This window comes from Notolepis coatsorum, assembly GCF_963971535.1.
Source record: "Notolepis coatsorum genome assembly, chromosome: 11".
Taxonomy (NCBI): domain Eukaryota; kingdom Metazoa; phylum Chordata; class Actinopteri; order Aulopiformes; family Paralepididae; genus Notolepis; species Notolepis coatsorum.
In genome coordinates, this window is record NC_140175.1 from 124840705 (window position 1) to 124857688 (window position 16984).

Genomic DNA, 16984 nt, shown 5'->3' on the forward strand with positions numbered 1-16984 from the left:
GGTCAACACACATAGAAACAGTAGTAAAGAAGGCGAAACAGCGTCTCTACCACCTGAGACAGTTAAGGAAGTTCAGAGTATCGGGGAAGATACTCCAGTCCTTCTACTCAGGAGCTGTAGAGAGCATCCTGACCGGAAACATCACTGCCTGGTATGGAAACAGCACGGCACAGGACAAGAAGGCCCTACAGAGAGTGGTGCGCTCAGCCGAGCGTACCACGGGTATTGCACTACCCCCCCTGCAGGTTCTATACAACAAGAGGTGCAAATCCAGAGCCTGCAGGATAATGAAAGACCCTCACCACCCCAATAACAGCCTGTTTCAGCTGCTGAGGTCAGGCAGACGCCTGCGAACCCCAGCTACTAGGACAGAGCGGCTTAGGCTCAGCTTCTTCCCCCAGGCCATCAGAGCCATGAACAATGAACATTGAGTGCTCAGAACATTGAACTGTCCACACACAAGCACACACGACACGCACACTGTGCACGCTCACACACGAGCAGCCACTTAACACTTTAACATGAGCGGGCACACACTCATGTCGCACACACGCACACTTATGGCCAAAGGAAAGGACACTTTAAATTAGAATAACAGGAACAGTGTATTGCACTACCAAAGCTAACTAGCATGTCCCACATGCTCTGTAAATAACTATGTACAGATACCGAGATGTCACTCCATGTTACCTGCTACCTGTTACTGCACAATGTTGTTTCCTTCTTTTGATTCTATTATATGTACCACTGTATTGCACATCGTTGCGGGCAAGACCACCCGCATTTCATTGTATACCTGTATGCCGTGACAATTAAAACTCTTGACTTGACTTGACTACAGTAAGTAGTGAGTCATGAGCTACAGATACTGAGTACAGTAAGTAGTGAGTCATGAGCTACAGATACTGAGTACAGTAAGTAGTGAGTCATGAGCTACAGATACTGAGTACAGTAAGTAGTGAGTCATGAGTCATGAGTAGGGATGCCCCCCGGACCCCGGTTTTGAACGGGAACCGGTACTATATTAGAAAATACCGGAGTATTTATAAGCTCTGACGTCCTCGGTACTGCTATCGATACTCTAGAGAAATTATTATTATTATTATTATTATTATTATTATTATTATTATTATTATTATTATTTAAAAGTTGCGAGCGATCCTCTCTCTGTCTCTGCACGAGAAGCGAGCCGCAGCCAGCGAGTCAATAACACACACTCCTCGCGAGTCGCTCGCTAGTGCTACACATAGACATACGGGTACTACATACGGGTACTCCTTAATGAAAGTGCTCCCCGACGCCCCGTGCTATAGCGCGCTGCACACAGACAGCAGCTCTGCATGCACTGAGTCGTGATCATGGCGGATAGAGCGAAGCGTTCTAAAGTATGGATATACTTTACAAGGGTCAATGCCGACAATGTACGTTGCCACAAGCGCAACAAAACATTTGCCAGTAAGGGTGGCAATACGAGCAACCTATCAAAACATTTGTTGGCAAAACATGATATTAGCGTGCAGAAATGCGCCGTATTCGACTGCCTTGCGCGCAGTGGTCCATCTGCATCCACGTCCACTGCAGCCGGTAAGCCAAGATACGGAGTTTCCTAGGCTAATAACGAATTATTACAAATAGGCTAATAAACAAAATAATTGTTTAGCTACAAATACTACAATCTAAAAACTTTTTATAGATCGTCAAGCTGAGGCGTCAGCCACCAATGTGTCCCAGGCCAGTGAGCCCAGGGCCACCACACATCCTCCCTCTACCTCCCTCCACCACCCAAAGTCCTTTCACCCTAGCAGCTAGAGGAAGGATGACAGAGGATAGGGTGAACGAGTGTCACAGTTCTGTTAGCCTTTTGCATTTGTTGTTTATTATAAAAGTCTATAATTCAGAGTCAGACACATTTAAAACATTGTTGCTGCTGTTGCTGAAGAAATTATATTAATTTATTATATTTATTTATAAAGTTATATAAAAGAACATTGCTGCTGCTGTTGCTGAAGAAATTATATTTATTTATAATACTTATTTATAAAGTATTAAGTTGTATAAATAATAAAGCAATGTCGATTCTGTTCTTAATTAATTGTCTTTTTTTCTTGCAAAAAAAATAATCAAAAAGAACCGATAAGAGTATCGATAAAGTACCGAACCGTTAAGCAGTATCGATAAAAGTAGTAGTATCGATAAAATCCTAACGATACCCATCCCTAGTCATGAGTGTGTCAGAGCGCTGTCATAATTCCCGAGTTGATGGTTGGCCCGGCGCCCTGAAGTGGTACACTCCAGCCACTGTGCCACCCTGAAGTGGTACACTCCAGCCACTGTGCCACCCTGAAGTGGTACACTCCAGCCACTGTGCCACCCTGAAGTGGTACACTCCAGCCACTGTGCCACCCTGAAGTGGTACACTCCAGCCACTGTGCCACCCTGAAGTGGTACACTCCAGCCACTGTGCCACCCTGAAGTGGTACACTCCAGCCACTGTGCCACCGGGCCCTGAAGTGGTACACTCCAGCCACTGTGCCACCGGGCCCTGAAGTGGTACACTCCAGCCACTGTGCCACCCTGAAGTGGTACACTCCAGCCACTGTGCCACCCTGAAGTGGTACACTCCAGCCACTGTGCCACCCTGAAGTGGTACACTCCAGCCACTGTGCCACCCTGAAGTGGTACACTCCAGCCACTGTGCCACCGGGCCTATAGATAGTGCTATAGATAACATTCAGCCACTAGATGTTAAAGGTGCTATAGATAACATTCAGCCACTAGATGTTAAAGGTGCTATAGATAACATTCAGCCACTAGATGGTGCTATAGATAACATTCAGCCACTAGATGGTGCTATAGATAACATTCAGCCACTAGATGTTAAAGGTGTTAAAGTGTTCACTGAACCGTCCTGGGGAAGAACATAGGCAAATTCTTAAAATGGATGGCATCTCCCTTTAAGTTGTGAATGTTGTGTTGAAGGTACAGTCTCTCTGGATTCAGAAGGTGCATAGTGATGATGTCATAGTGATGATGCCATAGTGATAATGTCATAGTGATGATGCAATTGTGATGATGTCATTGTGATTGTGTCATTACAGTATTTTATTTGAGTAGATTCTGTTTGGCCTGAAATAAGGCTGCGACCATTTAAATACTTTCCAGGAAAATGTTCTTTATTGACTCTCTCCGGTATTAAACAAGAGGATTTATTTTGCCATTTGGATGCAGAGGTGGTGTGGTGTGGTACAGTCAGAGTTTGATCTAGGATGAATCTGAAGTAATTACTCTAGACGCTTTAGAAGAGGAACTTATTAGTGAACGGCTTCCAGTTTCCAAGAGGAGTGGGTTCCTCAGTGACTTGTCCGCTTGATGACGACGTGAAGCCTCACCCTGTCACCTTCTGTCACCACCCTGTCACCACCCTGTCACCACCCTGTCACCTTCTGTCACCACCCTGTCACCTTCTGTCACCACCCTGTCACCTTCTGTCACCTTCTGTCACCACCCTGCCACCTTCTGTCACCACCCTGTCACCTTCTGTCACCACCCTGTCACCTTCTGTCACCTTCTGTCACCACCCTGTCACCTTCTGTCACCACCCTGCCACCTTCTGTCACCACCCTGTCACCTTCTGTCACCACCCTGTCACCTTCTGTCACCACCCTGTCACCTTCTGTCACCACCCTGTCACCTTCTGTCACCACCCTGTCACCTTCTGTCACCACCCTGTCACCTTCTGTCACCTTCTGTCACCACCCTGTCACCACCCTGTCACCTTCTGTCACCACCCTGTCACCTTCTGTCACCACCCTGTCACCTTCTGTCACCACCCTGTCACCACCCTGTCACCTTCTGTCACCACCCTGTCACCTTCTGTCACCACCCTGTCACCTTCTGTCACCACCCTGTCACCACCCTGTCACCTTCTGTCACCACCCTGTCACCTTCTGTCACCACCCTGTCACCTTCTGTCACCTTCTGTCACCACCCTGTCACCTTCTGTCACCTTCTGTCACCACCCTGTCACCTTCTGTCACCTTCTGTCACCACCCTGTCACCACCCTGTCACCTTCTGTCACCACCCTGTCACCTTCTGTCACCACCCTGTCACCACCCTGTCACCTTCTGTCACCACCCTGTCACCTTCTGTCACCTTCTGTCACCACCCTGTCACCTTCTGTCACCACCCTGTCACCTTCTGTCACCTTCTGTCACCACCCTGTCACCACCCTGTCACCTTCTGTCACCACCCTGTCACCTTCTGTCACCTTCTGTCACCACCCTGTCACCTTCTGTCACCACCCTGTCACCTTCTGTCACCTTCTGTCACCACCCTGTCACCTTCTGTCACCACCCTGTCACCACCCTGTCACCTTCTGTCACCACCCTGTCACCACCCTGTCACCTTCTGTCACCACCCTGCCACCTTCTGTCACCACCCTGTCACCTTCTGTCACCTTCTGTCACCACCCTGTCACCTTCTGTCACCACCCTGTCACCTTCTGTCACCACCCTGTCACCACCCTGTCACCTTCTGTCACCACCCTGTCACCACCCTGTCACCTTCTGTCACCACCCTGTCACCACCCTGTCACCTTCTGTCACCACCCTGTCACCTTCTGTCACCTTCTGTCACCACCCTGTCACCTTCTGTCACCTTCTGTCACCACCCTGTCACCTTCTGTCACCACCCTGTCACCTTCTGTCACCACCCTGTCACCTTCTGTCACCACCCTGTCACCACCCTGTCACCTTCTGTCACCACCCTGTCACCACCCTGTCACCTTCTGTCACCACCCTGTCACCACCCTGCCACCTTCTGTCACCTTCTGTCACCACCCTGTCACCTTCTGTCACCACCCTGTCACCACCCTGTCACCTTCTGTCACCACCCTGTCACCTTCTGTCACCACCCTGCCACCTTCTTTCACCACCCTGTGGGGCAGAGCAGCTCTGGAATAACTGTCCCCTTCTGTCACCACCCTGTGGGGCAGAGCAGCTCTGGAATAACTGTCCCCTTCTGTCACCACCCTGTCACCACCCTGTCACCTTCTGTCACCACCCTGTCACCTTCTGTCACCACCCTGTCACCTTCTGTCACCACCCTGTCACCACCCTGTCACCTTCTGTCACCACCCTGTCACCTTCTGTCACCACCCTGTCACCTTCTGTCACCACCCTGTCACCTTCTGTCACCACCCTGTCACCTTCTGTCACCACCCTGTCACCTTCTGTCACCACCCTGTGGGGCAGAGCAGCTCTGGAATAACTGTCCCCTTCTGTCACCACCCTGTGGGGCAGAGCAGCTCTGGAATAACTGTCCCCTTCTGTCACCACTAGGCTTGGACGGTATGACGGTATTACGGTATACCAGGGTATTTAGAAATCCCGACGGTATTGAAAATCAATACCGTCCAAATCACAGATGCGCTTCAGTTTCTATTACAGTGAAACAGAGTTTTGAGTGTAGTGCACACACGCGCCAGCAGAGGGCGAGACCATTCCTCACTAGTGGAGCGAGTGAACGGTGTTCACGTTTTACGGTAATGTTGCGACTGCTGTGAAAATATCGTAAAGCGTTGTGGTTGTTGTGCACTGGTGGAGCAAGCAAATAATCTGTCTCTTATTATATGTGAACTAAAGAGTACAAGGTTTACACAACAGCCCCCACCCGCTTTTTATTGTATTTGTACCGTCCTGTACTATCCGCTGTCAGCTGTTTATCTCTCTCTGTGAGCTTGATTAACTAGCGTTAGCTCACGTTAGCTAGCGTTAGCTCCGCGGCTAATTTTAGATTACCCTGAACTAAATCAATGACTAGTTTATAAAGCATTCGAGTAGTTTTCACTGCACATAGAAGTAGCCAAACAACGGGAGCATTTTGGGAGCATATGACCAAAACCCAGGCAATTTCGAGCCCTTAAGGAATCAAATAGTCTGCCATGGCTAGGCTACATGCTAACGTTATTGTTTTTGTCATACCGTCATATACCGTATACCGGGGTATTATGTCAGCAAGGTATGACGGTGTGAAAAAAATGATACCGCCCAAGCCTAGTCACCACCGATGAAGAGACACTCGTTTGGTTTCTCTGTGAAACACGGTGCCACTAGTTAACAACAATGTATTTATCAACACGTATCATATCTTACCAAGTTCAAGTTCAAGTTTCTTTAATAGTTGTCATACAGAAGTACAGAATACTTTTATACAAAATGCTTCTTACTGTTACGCTCCAGAGACTGTGCAAGACAAGATAAGTATGAAATAAAATAACATAGTATAGCATGTAAATTAGAAGTAAAAAAATGAGGTCACAGTGTTCAATATAGACATATGTACAATGTTCGATGCAGAGTAGACGTAACTGAGTTACCATATAATATACAATACTGTGTAGTGTACTAATATACAATACTATATAGTGCAAGGCAGAAATAGGATGAGGTGCAATTTAGGTACAATTTACAGTAGGTGTACGAGTTGTAGTGCAAATCCTTTATCAATAAATATAAAGTGTGTTTGTGTGATCTAAAGTGTGGAGAGTGGGTGCTGCAGTGTGTTTGTTTGTTAAGTGAGTGTGTGGGTGTGTGTGCTGTGAGCATTTGATGGTTGTTGCATAGTGTTTATTGTTCGTTTAGCAGCCTGATGGCCTGGGGATAGAAGCTTCTTCTGAGTCTTTCTGTGCTCGCCTTAAGACTCCGGTATCGCTTGCCTGACCGCAGCAGTTCAAAGAGGCAGTTGTTCGGGTGGCTCGAGTCCTTAATAATTCTCTTAGCCTTCCCCTTGCACCGCTTGTTGTAAATGTTCTGGAGGGTGGGAAGCCCCCCTCCAATTGTGCGTTCGGCTGAACGTGTCACTCTTTGTAGTCTGCTACGGTCTTGTGCAGTGCTATTCCCAAACCAGGAGGTGATGTTGCCAGTCAGGATGCTCTCTATTGTACATGAGTAGAAGTTCCTAAGGATCTTCTGACTGACTTGGAACTTCCTTAGGCGCCTGAGGAAGTAGAGGCGTTGTCGTGCCTTCTTCACAACACTGTCAATGTGTGTGGTCCATGTCAAATCCTCGGATATGTGGGCTCCGAGGTACTTGAAACTGTTCACTCTCTCAACCGGTGCCCCGTCGATGCTTAGGGGGCTGTAGTCATTGACCCCCGACCTCCTGAAGTCCACAATCATCTCTTTTGTTTTGCTGACGTTCAGGGAGAGGCAGTTCTCCTGACACCACTGTGATAGGTTCTCTACCTCTTCCAGGTAGGCCCTCTCGTCGTTGGCAGAGATCAGGCCCACCACTACTGTGTCATCAGCAAATTTGATGATGGTGTTGTTGTTCCGCTGTGCTACGCAGTCATGTGTGTACAGGGAGTAGAGGAGGGGGCTCAGAACACAGCCCTGGGGGGCCCCTATGTTGAGCGTGATGGATGAGGAGGTGCAGTTGCCTGCTCTTACCACCTGGGGTCTGCCCGTCAGGAAGTCCAAGACCCACTGGCAGAGGTCATAGTTCAAGCCCAGGTCCCTGAGCTTGGCTATGAGTTTGGAGGGGACTATGGTATTGAATGCTGAGCTGTAGTCGATGAATAGCATTCTCACATAGTTCCCCTGCCTCTTGTCCAGGTGTGATGCTGCTGTGTGCAGCACATGGGCTATGGCGTCCTCCGTGGACCTGTTGGGGCGATATGCAAATTGCAGAGGGTCCAGGTTGATGGGGAGGGAGGAACAGATGTAGCCCTTCACTAGCTTCTCAAAGCACTTCATGGCTATGGAGGTGAGGGCTACAGGGCGGTAGTCGTTGAGGCAAGCGGGCGTAGATTTTTTGGGTACAGGGATGATGGTGGACTTCTTCAGACAGGTGGGGATGACAGCCTGTTCCAAGGACAGGTTGAAGATGTCAGTGAATACCGGGGCCAGTTGGTCGGCACAGACTTTTAGGACGCGGCCGGGGATGCCGTCCGGTCCTGCTGCCTTCCTGATATTCACTTTTTTAAAGATCCGTCTCACCTCATGCTCTGTTACCCTGAACACTGAGTCTCCATCAGCAGACCCCCCCCCCCCCCCCCCATTGCCGTGGTTTGTGGGCTGGTGTTTTTATTCACAGCCTCAAACCTCGCATAGAAGGAATTGAGATCATTTGCTAAGGAGATGTCACTGTTCAGTTTGAGGGAGGTGCCTTTGTAATCTGTCATTGTTCTGAGGCCCTGCCACATGCCTCTAGAGTCAGCCTGTTCGAACTGAAGTTCAACTTTATCCCTGTAACGCCGTTTTGCCTCTTTTACTGCTCTCCTGACGTTGTATCTTGCCATCTTGTGTTCTTCCATGTTGCCTGTCTCCAGCCCGGTGTTGTATGCTGATGTGCGCACTTTCAGAGCCTCACGGACGGATTTGTCTACCCAGGGCTTTTGATTTGGGTAGATTTTAATTGTGGTGGAGGGGATTGTTTCTTCTACCAGAGTACAGACATAGTCAAGCACCGTTTCAGTGTATTCGTTAATATTGGCTGTGTTATCACGGAATACACTCCAGTCTGTGCATTCAAGTGCAGCTTGGAGTGACTCCTCTGACGTCACGGCCCAACGCTTAACCTCTCGCGAGACCACCGGCGTTCGCTTGAGACTTTGTTTGTACTTTGGCAAAAGAAATATGGCGGCGTGATCGGACTTACCGAATGGACTAAGAGCCTGTGACTTGTACCCATTCTTAAATTGCGAGTATACATGGTCTAATATGTTCTCGCCTCTGGTGGGACAGGTCACATGCTGATAGAAATTCGGCAACACCTTTTTAAGACGCGCGCTGTTGAAATCACCCAGAACCAAAATGGCAGCGTCAACATTAGCTGTCTGGAGTTTGTTTACCTCGTCGTGAAGTTTTGAAAGTGCGACCCCAGTGTTCGCGTGTGGTGGAATGTACACTCCGATGAGGATGATGGACGTTAACTCTCTTGGGAGGAAGAAGGGTCGACATTTTATCGTGATAAACTCCAGGTCTGGGGAGCAGTGGTTAGACAGTTCCTTTGCGTTGCCTACATCGCACCACTCCTTGTTTATCATGAAGGCAATGCCGCCTCCTTTCTTCTTTAGTGACTCTTCTGCCGTCCGGTCCTTGCGGAGGACGAAGAAGTGGTCTGCCGGTTCTATTGCGTGATTCGGGACATCTGGACTCAGCCAAGTTTCTGTGAAACAGAGGACGTTACAATCCCGAATGTCCCTCTGGAATTGGATCCGTGCTCTGATGTCGTCCAGTTTATTCCCTATCGATTGCACATTGGCCAACAATATGCTGGGCAATGTGGTTCTGTGTCGTTTGGACCTCAGTCTGTTCCGGACTCCGGCTCTCTTCCCTCTTCGTCGTGGCGTCTCCTGGCTTTGGCCACGGCCACAACAAAGGATCTCCGCTGGCCATTGTTGTTGTTCGGCAATCCGATCCAGAGAGCAATCCAATCGGTAAGTTTTCTTTAATCCAATGTCAATGATTGACTGACGGTCATACACGTATAATGCACAAACAGTAGGTGCAAATAAAACTCTTAATACTATAAAAATTAACAAAAGAAAGCACAGTCTCGACGGTGCGATCAGAGAGGCAGCCGTTCGTTGCGTTACCATTACCTTTCAATCTATTTCCATGATGTAGTTAAATAGATCATTCTCGTTGACCTTGTTGTGTAAGTGAATAACGATGGTTCCTGTCTGCAGCACCTTGTTGTGTAAGTGAATAACGATGGTTCCTGTCTGCAGCACCTTGTTGTGTAAGTGAATAACGATGGTTCCTGTCTGCAGCACCTTGTTGTGTAAGTGTATAACGATGGTTCCTGTCTGCAGCACCTTGTTGTGTAAGTGAATAACGATGGTTCCTGTCTGCAGCACCTTGTTGTGTAAGTGAATAACGATGGTTCCTGTCTGCAGCACCTTGTTGTGTAAGTGAATAACGATGGTTCCTGTCTGCAGCACCTTGTTGTGTAAGTGAATAACGATGGTTCCTGTCTGCAGCACCTTGTTGTGTAAGTGAATAACGATGGTTCCTGTCCGCAGCACCTTGTTGTGTAAGTGAATAACGATGGTTCCTGTCTGCAGCACCTTGTTGTGTAAGTGAATAACGATGGTTCCTGTCCGCAGCACCTTGTTGTGTAAGTGAATAACGATGGTTCCTGTCTGCAGCACCTTGTTGTGTAAGTGAATAACGATGGTTCCTGTCTGCAGCACCTTGTTGTGTAAGTGAATAACGATGGTTCCTGTCTGCAGCACCTTGTTGTGTAAGTGAATAACGATGGTTCCTGTCTGCAGCACCTTGTTGTGTAAGTGAATAACGATGGTTCCTGTCCGCAGCACGGCGGCGTTCGAGGAGATGGTGGAGCCGTACCGTCTGAAGGAGGACGACATGGAGCAGGAGGCTGCAGAGACGCTGAAGAACAGCGAGCCCTGGAGGATCACAGACAACGAGCTGGAGCTGTACCGCGCCAAGGTCAGAGAGAGCAAGGGTCAGGGGTCAGCTTCCACAAGGGTCAGGGGTCAGCTTCCACAAGGGTTAGGGTCAGGGGTCAGCTTCCACAAGGGTCAGGGGTCAGCTTCCACAAGGGTTAGGGTTAAAGGTCAGCTTCCACAAGGGTTAGGGTTAACGAGCCGGAGCTCTACAGCGCCAAGGTCAGCGTGAGGTTATTCAGTCGTCCTGGTCGACCACAAGGTGCATCTGCTTTTGCCGCGAGCTAGCATCAGCGCTAATGTTAGCTACAGAATATTGGAGCTAACGGACTTGAAAAGTTCCAGCTCAACGTCTATTAAAGGGGAACTATCTTATAAATGGCCTTTTTCAGTGTTTACCATTGTTTCTTAGTTATGTGGACTTATATTAATATGATCTATGTCTCTAATTCTCATATTGGCGCATTCTTCCAATTCTCCTCTCACAATATTCACCCTCACTGAACTGAGTCATCTGAACATGTGATGATTTGTGATGTCAGAGAGACATGTTCAGGCGGCGGCGCAGGCCACACAGTGGTTTAGGAGCCCAGCCTCAAAACAGCTTAAGATCTTCAGGTTGAAAAATGCTGTTTTTGAGGACTTGATTAGAAATACAAAACAATGAATTAAAAAAAATATATAATTACAGAGGTGTTCCATAAACTCACAGGAATTGTGTAAAAGTGCCCAAATAGTGAAAGAAATAGTAAAATAGTTCCCCTTTAAAGACTGTACCGTTTACAGAGCGCCAGACCTAATGTTGTATAATGTTACCAGTAGCAAATATTAAGTGTTATTACATGGCGTTTTAACATTCGCCAAAATGCTTGATTGTGATTGGTCAACAGCGCTCCGTCGCCCCTAGCAGCGGTCTAGTAACCGGACGCCTGTGTGTCAGACTCTAACATAAACCTGTGTTTGTTTGGCTCCTCAGACTAATCGGCAGATCAGACTCAACGAGCTGCTGAAGGAGCATTCAAGCACAGCCAACCTCATCGTCATGTAAGTGCATCGCTCCGTGGGGGGGGGTGTGTGTGTGTGTGTGAGAGAGAGAGAGAGAGAGAGAGAGAGAGAGACCCTCCCTCAGTGCCTTGACCTCTGGCTCTGCGCAGATGTGAAAACGGCCTGGTGTTTCTGTCAATAAGAAGGCAAATTGAATGAGCCTGCCATGTAAACTGAGACTGCAGCAGCCCCCCCCCCCTCCCCCCTCCCCACAGACACTGGAGCTCAGGAACTCAATGTCACCTTCCTCCCCGCTGCCTTTACACTCTCTTCCTCCTCCTCTCCTAGTCCCTTCCTCTGGCCCGTGTTCACTGTCTTGCCTGATCCTACCGGCGCTGGTCCCCGAGGCGTGGGCGCACATGGTGCTCTCACCCGTCTGTCACTGAACAGGCACATGGTGCCCTCACCCGTCTGTCACTCAACAGGCACATGGTGCTCTCACCCGTCTGTCACTGAACAGGCACATGGTGCTCTCACCCGTCTGTCACTCAACAGGCACATGGTGCTCTCACCCGTCTGTCACTGAACAGGCACATGGTGCCCTCACCCGTCTGTCACTGAACAGGCACATGGTGCTCTCACCCGTCTGTCACTCAACAGGCACATGGTGCTCTCACCCGTCTGTCACTCAACAGGCACATGGTGCTCTCACCCGTCTGTCACTCAACAGGCACATGGTGCTCTCACCCGTCTGTCACTCAACAGGCACATGGTGCTCTCACCCGTCTGTCACTCAACAGGCACATGGTGCCCTCACCCGTCTGTCACTCAACAGGCACATGGTGCCCTCACCCGTCTGTCACTGAACAGGCACATGGTGCTCTCACCCGTCTGTCACTCAACAGGCACATGGTGCCCTCACCCGTCTGTCACTCAACAGGCACATGGTGCTCTCACCCGTCTGTCACTCAACAGGCACATGGTGCCCTCACCCGTCTGTCACTCAACAGGCACATGGTGCCCTCACCCGTCTGTCACTGAACAGGCACATGGTGCTCTCACCCGTCTGTCACTCAACAGGCACATGGTGCCCTCACCCGTCTGTCACTCAACAGGCACATGGTGCCCTCACCCGTCTGTCACTCAACAGGCACATGGTGCTCTCACCCGTCTGTCACTGAACAGGCACATGGTGCCCTCACCCGTCTGTCACTCAACAGGCACATGGTGCTCTCACCCGTCTGTCACTCAACAGGCACATGGTGCTCTCACCCGTCTGTCACTGAACAGGCACATGGTGCTCTCACCCGTCTGTCACTCAACAGGCACATGGTGCCCTCACCCGTCTGTCACTCAACAGGCTGATCATAATGGATGGAAGACGTGTCGATATGACATGTAGTAGATATGACATGTAGTAGATATGACATGTAGTCGATATGACATGTAGTAGATATGACATGTAGTAGATATGACATGTAGTAGATATGACATGTAGTAGATATGACATATGACATGTAGTAGATATGACATGTAGTCGATATGACATGTAGTAGATATGACATGACATGTAGTAGATATGACATGTAGTCGATATGACATGTAGTAGATATGACATGTAGTAGATATGACATGTAGTAGATATGACATGTAGTAGATATGACATGTAGTCGATATGACATGTAGTAGATATGACATGTAGTAGATATGACATGTAGTAGATATGACATGTAGTCGATATGACATGTAGTAGATATGACATGTAGTAGATATGACATGTAGTCGATATGACATGTAGTAGATATGACATGTAGTAGATATGACATGACATGTAGTAGATATGACATGTAGTAGATATGACATGTAGTAGATATGACATGACATGTAGTAGATATGACATGACATGTAGTAGATATGACATGTAGTAGATATGACATGTAGTAGATATGACATGTAGTAGATATGACATGTAGTAGATATGACATGTAGTAGATATGACATGTAGTAGATATGACATGTAGTAGATATGACATGTAGTCGATATGACATGTAGTCGATATGACATGTAGTAGATATGACATGTAGTAGATATGACATGTAGTAGATATGACATGTAGTAGATATGACATGTAGTCGATATGACATGTAGTAGATATGACATGTAGTAGATATGACATGTAGTAGATATGACATGTATATGACATGTAGTAGATATGACATGTAGTAGATATGACATGTAGTAGATATGACATGTAGTAGATATGACATGTAGTAGATATGACATGTATATGACATGTAGTAGATATGACATGTAGTAGATATGACATGTAGTAGATATGACATGTAGTAGATATGACATGTAGTAGATATGACATGTAGTAGATATGACATGTACTGTAGGTCCTCGGGTCACTGTCACATCTAGCTACTCTGTGTTGTTATTGTTTGTTTAGCACATTGGGTAGTAATATAGGCAAGGTAGTAGAAACGTTTATAATAATAACATGGTACGAAGGTTAGTGGGGTTATTTTCTATTGAAGAAGTGTGTTTGTAGTGGATATGTGTTAACGCTGTGTGTGGTGTCTGCCCTGCCCTCCACAGGAGCATGCCGCTGGCCAGGAAGGGCGCGGTGTCCAGCGCTCTCTACATGGCCTGGCTGGAGACGCTGTCCAAGGAGCTGCCTCCCATCCTGCTGGTGCGCGGAAACCACCAGAGCGTCCTGACCTTCTACTCTTAAAGAGACGCACACACACACACACACACACACACACACACACACCGCTGCCTCTGGGACCCGCCCACACACACATCCCAGGTCCAGTCCTGACTCAAACAGGTGCACACACACACACACACACACATCCCAGGTGCACCACACAAACACACTCCAACGATGGTGGGAGAAAAAAAATTGCAGCCATTGATGAGAATAATGATGATAATATTAATAATGATCTTGGATCCTTCTGGAGCGTAAGGTTGTGAAGTCTCCCAGCTGGTCAAGTCGCGCTCCTTTCTTTTATTTATTTTCTTTCAAAAATGGAAACCAGAGAATCTGAGGGGTTTCTTGTGAAGTTGACTACTCTCTGGCTTGAAAAGCACTAGTGCACATCATTGTTAATATTATTATTATTCAGATTATCTTGATGTCATAGTTTTGTTTGGTTCTTGGATAATTTAAACTTTTTTTTGAAGCGGCAATAATCACCCTATTATTCCCCCCTATTAGTACCAGGAGAGAACCATGCAGAACACTTTGCAACACCTTCTATAGCCTTATGGATGTGCCTTCCAGTTGAATCAAATTGAATTATTAATCTCTACCCAGATTGACGGTTATGACCTATATATTGATGGATAAAGATTTATTTTTGTTAATGGGTTTTAAATGTGATCAGTTTTTATTTAGAAAGTTGTATTAATGCAAGTGGATTGTATTACTGAAGGGTGTCCACTCGAAGGCATGAAAGATGTTCTCGGTCATTTCTCTTACTTTTCCCTGATCAGTTTTGTTTTTGGGCCTTTTGTATTTTTAAGTTGTTGTTTTTCACTTTTTGAGTCTTCCTTTTTACGCTGTTGAAGAAATGGGTATATTTCTTAGTGCACTACTCCAATACAAGACACAATCTTAGTTTCAACTGACAGTTGAGTGACGCCCAAAACGACTAGTCTGTGAATCTTAAAAGTGAAGATAAAGAGGTCTTGAATTGTTCTGTGTCAGAAAGGAATAGTTAAAATAAGATGTGATCTTAATTTCTGATTAGCCTTTCATGCTAAAAGACCAGCTGTCCTGAAAAGCTGCTAAGTGAACACAAACAAAGTGTTTCAACCAAAAGATAATCTCCCAATTCTTGTTCTGGGTTTCCTTGTGCAACTGGACCCTCTGTGAAGAAACTGCTCAAGCCTCACAACCCACATACGACTTTGCCTTAATTCTTTCCGTTTCCTCTTATGAGCCATACTGGCTGGATATTTAAATAGCTGTAGTGGGTGAATGCAGATAGCTAGCTAACCAGAAGTAACAAGTAAAGAGAATGTAAACATCTTCTGTGTCCAGTATTTTTGAGAAAAACAAAGAAAACAAAAAAAAACGTTTGTGTATGTATATATCATCTTATTTTGTTACCATTTCAAGACCACCTCCACCCCCCTCCCCCCACGAGTCTGTTACAGTGAAACGGTCCAGAATGTGTGCCCGCTGCAGGTTAGCGCCATTGCTTGAAAAGTGCTGATTCGTGGACAATGTCTTTTTTTGTCTCGAGTGAGGTCTCATTCTGTGCGGGACAATGGCACTGGACATGTTCTGCTTCACCGTTTCAGCGTGAACGCTAGACTTTCACACTCGCCTGTCTGGCTGTTAAAGTCTGCCATGATGTTGCTCCCCATGCGTTCTGGGTTCTGGGGCAGAGCATGTGTTTCCAAGGTTAGGATTAAGAGGTCGAGTTGCTGGTTGGAGCAATGTTTGGAAATGGGTACTGAAAATATACCTCTATGCAGATGAGCTACTGTTGTCCGAGTACCTTTGATATAAAAGCCCATACATTCATCTGTAGGCTCCCTTCACCTCCGTTCGGGGCCGTTATAGGTCGCTCCTTAATCCTTCTTTGCAACGCGTTGGCGTCTTCTTTGTCTTAAGCGGGAGCCGGCCCACGGTGTGTCGGGCCTTCACGGTGTGTCGGGCCTTCCCCCACGGTGTGTCGGGCCTTCCCCCACGGTGTGTCGGGCCTTCACGGTGTGTCGGGCCTTCACGGTGTGTCGGGCCTTCACGGTGTGTCGGGCCTTCACGGTGTGTCGGGCCTTCACGGTGTGTCGGGCCTTCCCCCACGGTGTGTCGGGCCTTCACGGTGTGTCGGGCCTTCCTCCACAGGGGGGTCGGGCCTTCCCCCACGGTGTGTCGGGCCTTCCCCCACGGTGTGTCAGGCCTTCCCCCACGGTGTGTCGGGCCTTCACGGTGTGTCGGGCCTTCCCCCACGGTGTGTCGGGCCTTCACGGTGTGTCGGGCCTTCACGGTGTGTCGGGCCTTCACGGTGTGTCGGGCCTTCACGGTGTGTCGGGCCTTCCCCCACGGTGTGTCGGGCCTTCACGGTGTGTCGGGCCTTCCCCCACGGTGTGTCGGGCCTTCACGGTGTGTCGGGCCTTCACGGTGTGTCGGGCCTTCCTCCACAGGGGGGTCAGGCCTTCCTCCACAGGGGGGTCAGGCCTTCCTCCACAGGGGGGTCAGGCCTTCCTCCACAGGGGGGTCAGGCCTTCCTCCACAGGGGGGTCAGGCCTTCCTCCACAGGGGGGTCAGGCCTTCCTCCACAGGGGGGTCAGGCCTTCCTCCACAGGGGGGTCAGGCCTTCCTCCACAGGGGGGTCAGGCCTTCCTCCACAGGGGGGTCAGGCCTTCCTCCACAGGGGGGTCAGGCCTTCCTCCACAGGGGGGTCAGGCCTTCCTCCACAGGGGGGTCAGGCCTTCCTCCACAGGGGGGTCGGGCCTTCCTCCACAGGGGGGTCAGGCCTTCCTCCACAGGGGGGTCAGGCCTTCCTCCACAGGGGGGTCAGGCCTTCCTCCACAGGGGGGTCAGGCCTTCCTCCACAGGGGG

At 48.5% G+C, this 16984-nt stretch overlaps 1 protein-coding gene across 1 annotated transcript in view; it reads left to right on the forward strand.

The window, feature by feature from the left end:
- Positions 1 to 16573, forward strand: part of LOC311237264 (solute carrier family 12 member 2-like) — a gene marked incomplete at its 5' end in the record, with an annotated part of 175588 nt that extends 159015 nt beyond the window's left edge. The window contains 3 exon segments of the mRNA XM_084325070.1: positions 10323 to 10458; positions 11392 to 11459; positions 14002 to 16573. Coding sequence (XP_084181196.1) covers positions 10323 to 10458; positions 11392 to 11459; positions 14002 to 14137 — 340 coding nt within the window. The 3' untranslated portion in view covers positions 14138 to 16573.
- Between the last annotated feature and the right edge of the window lie 411 nt (positions 16574 to 16984).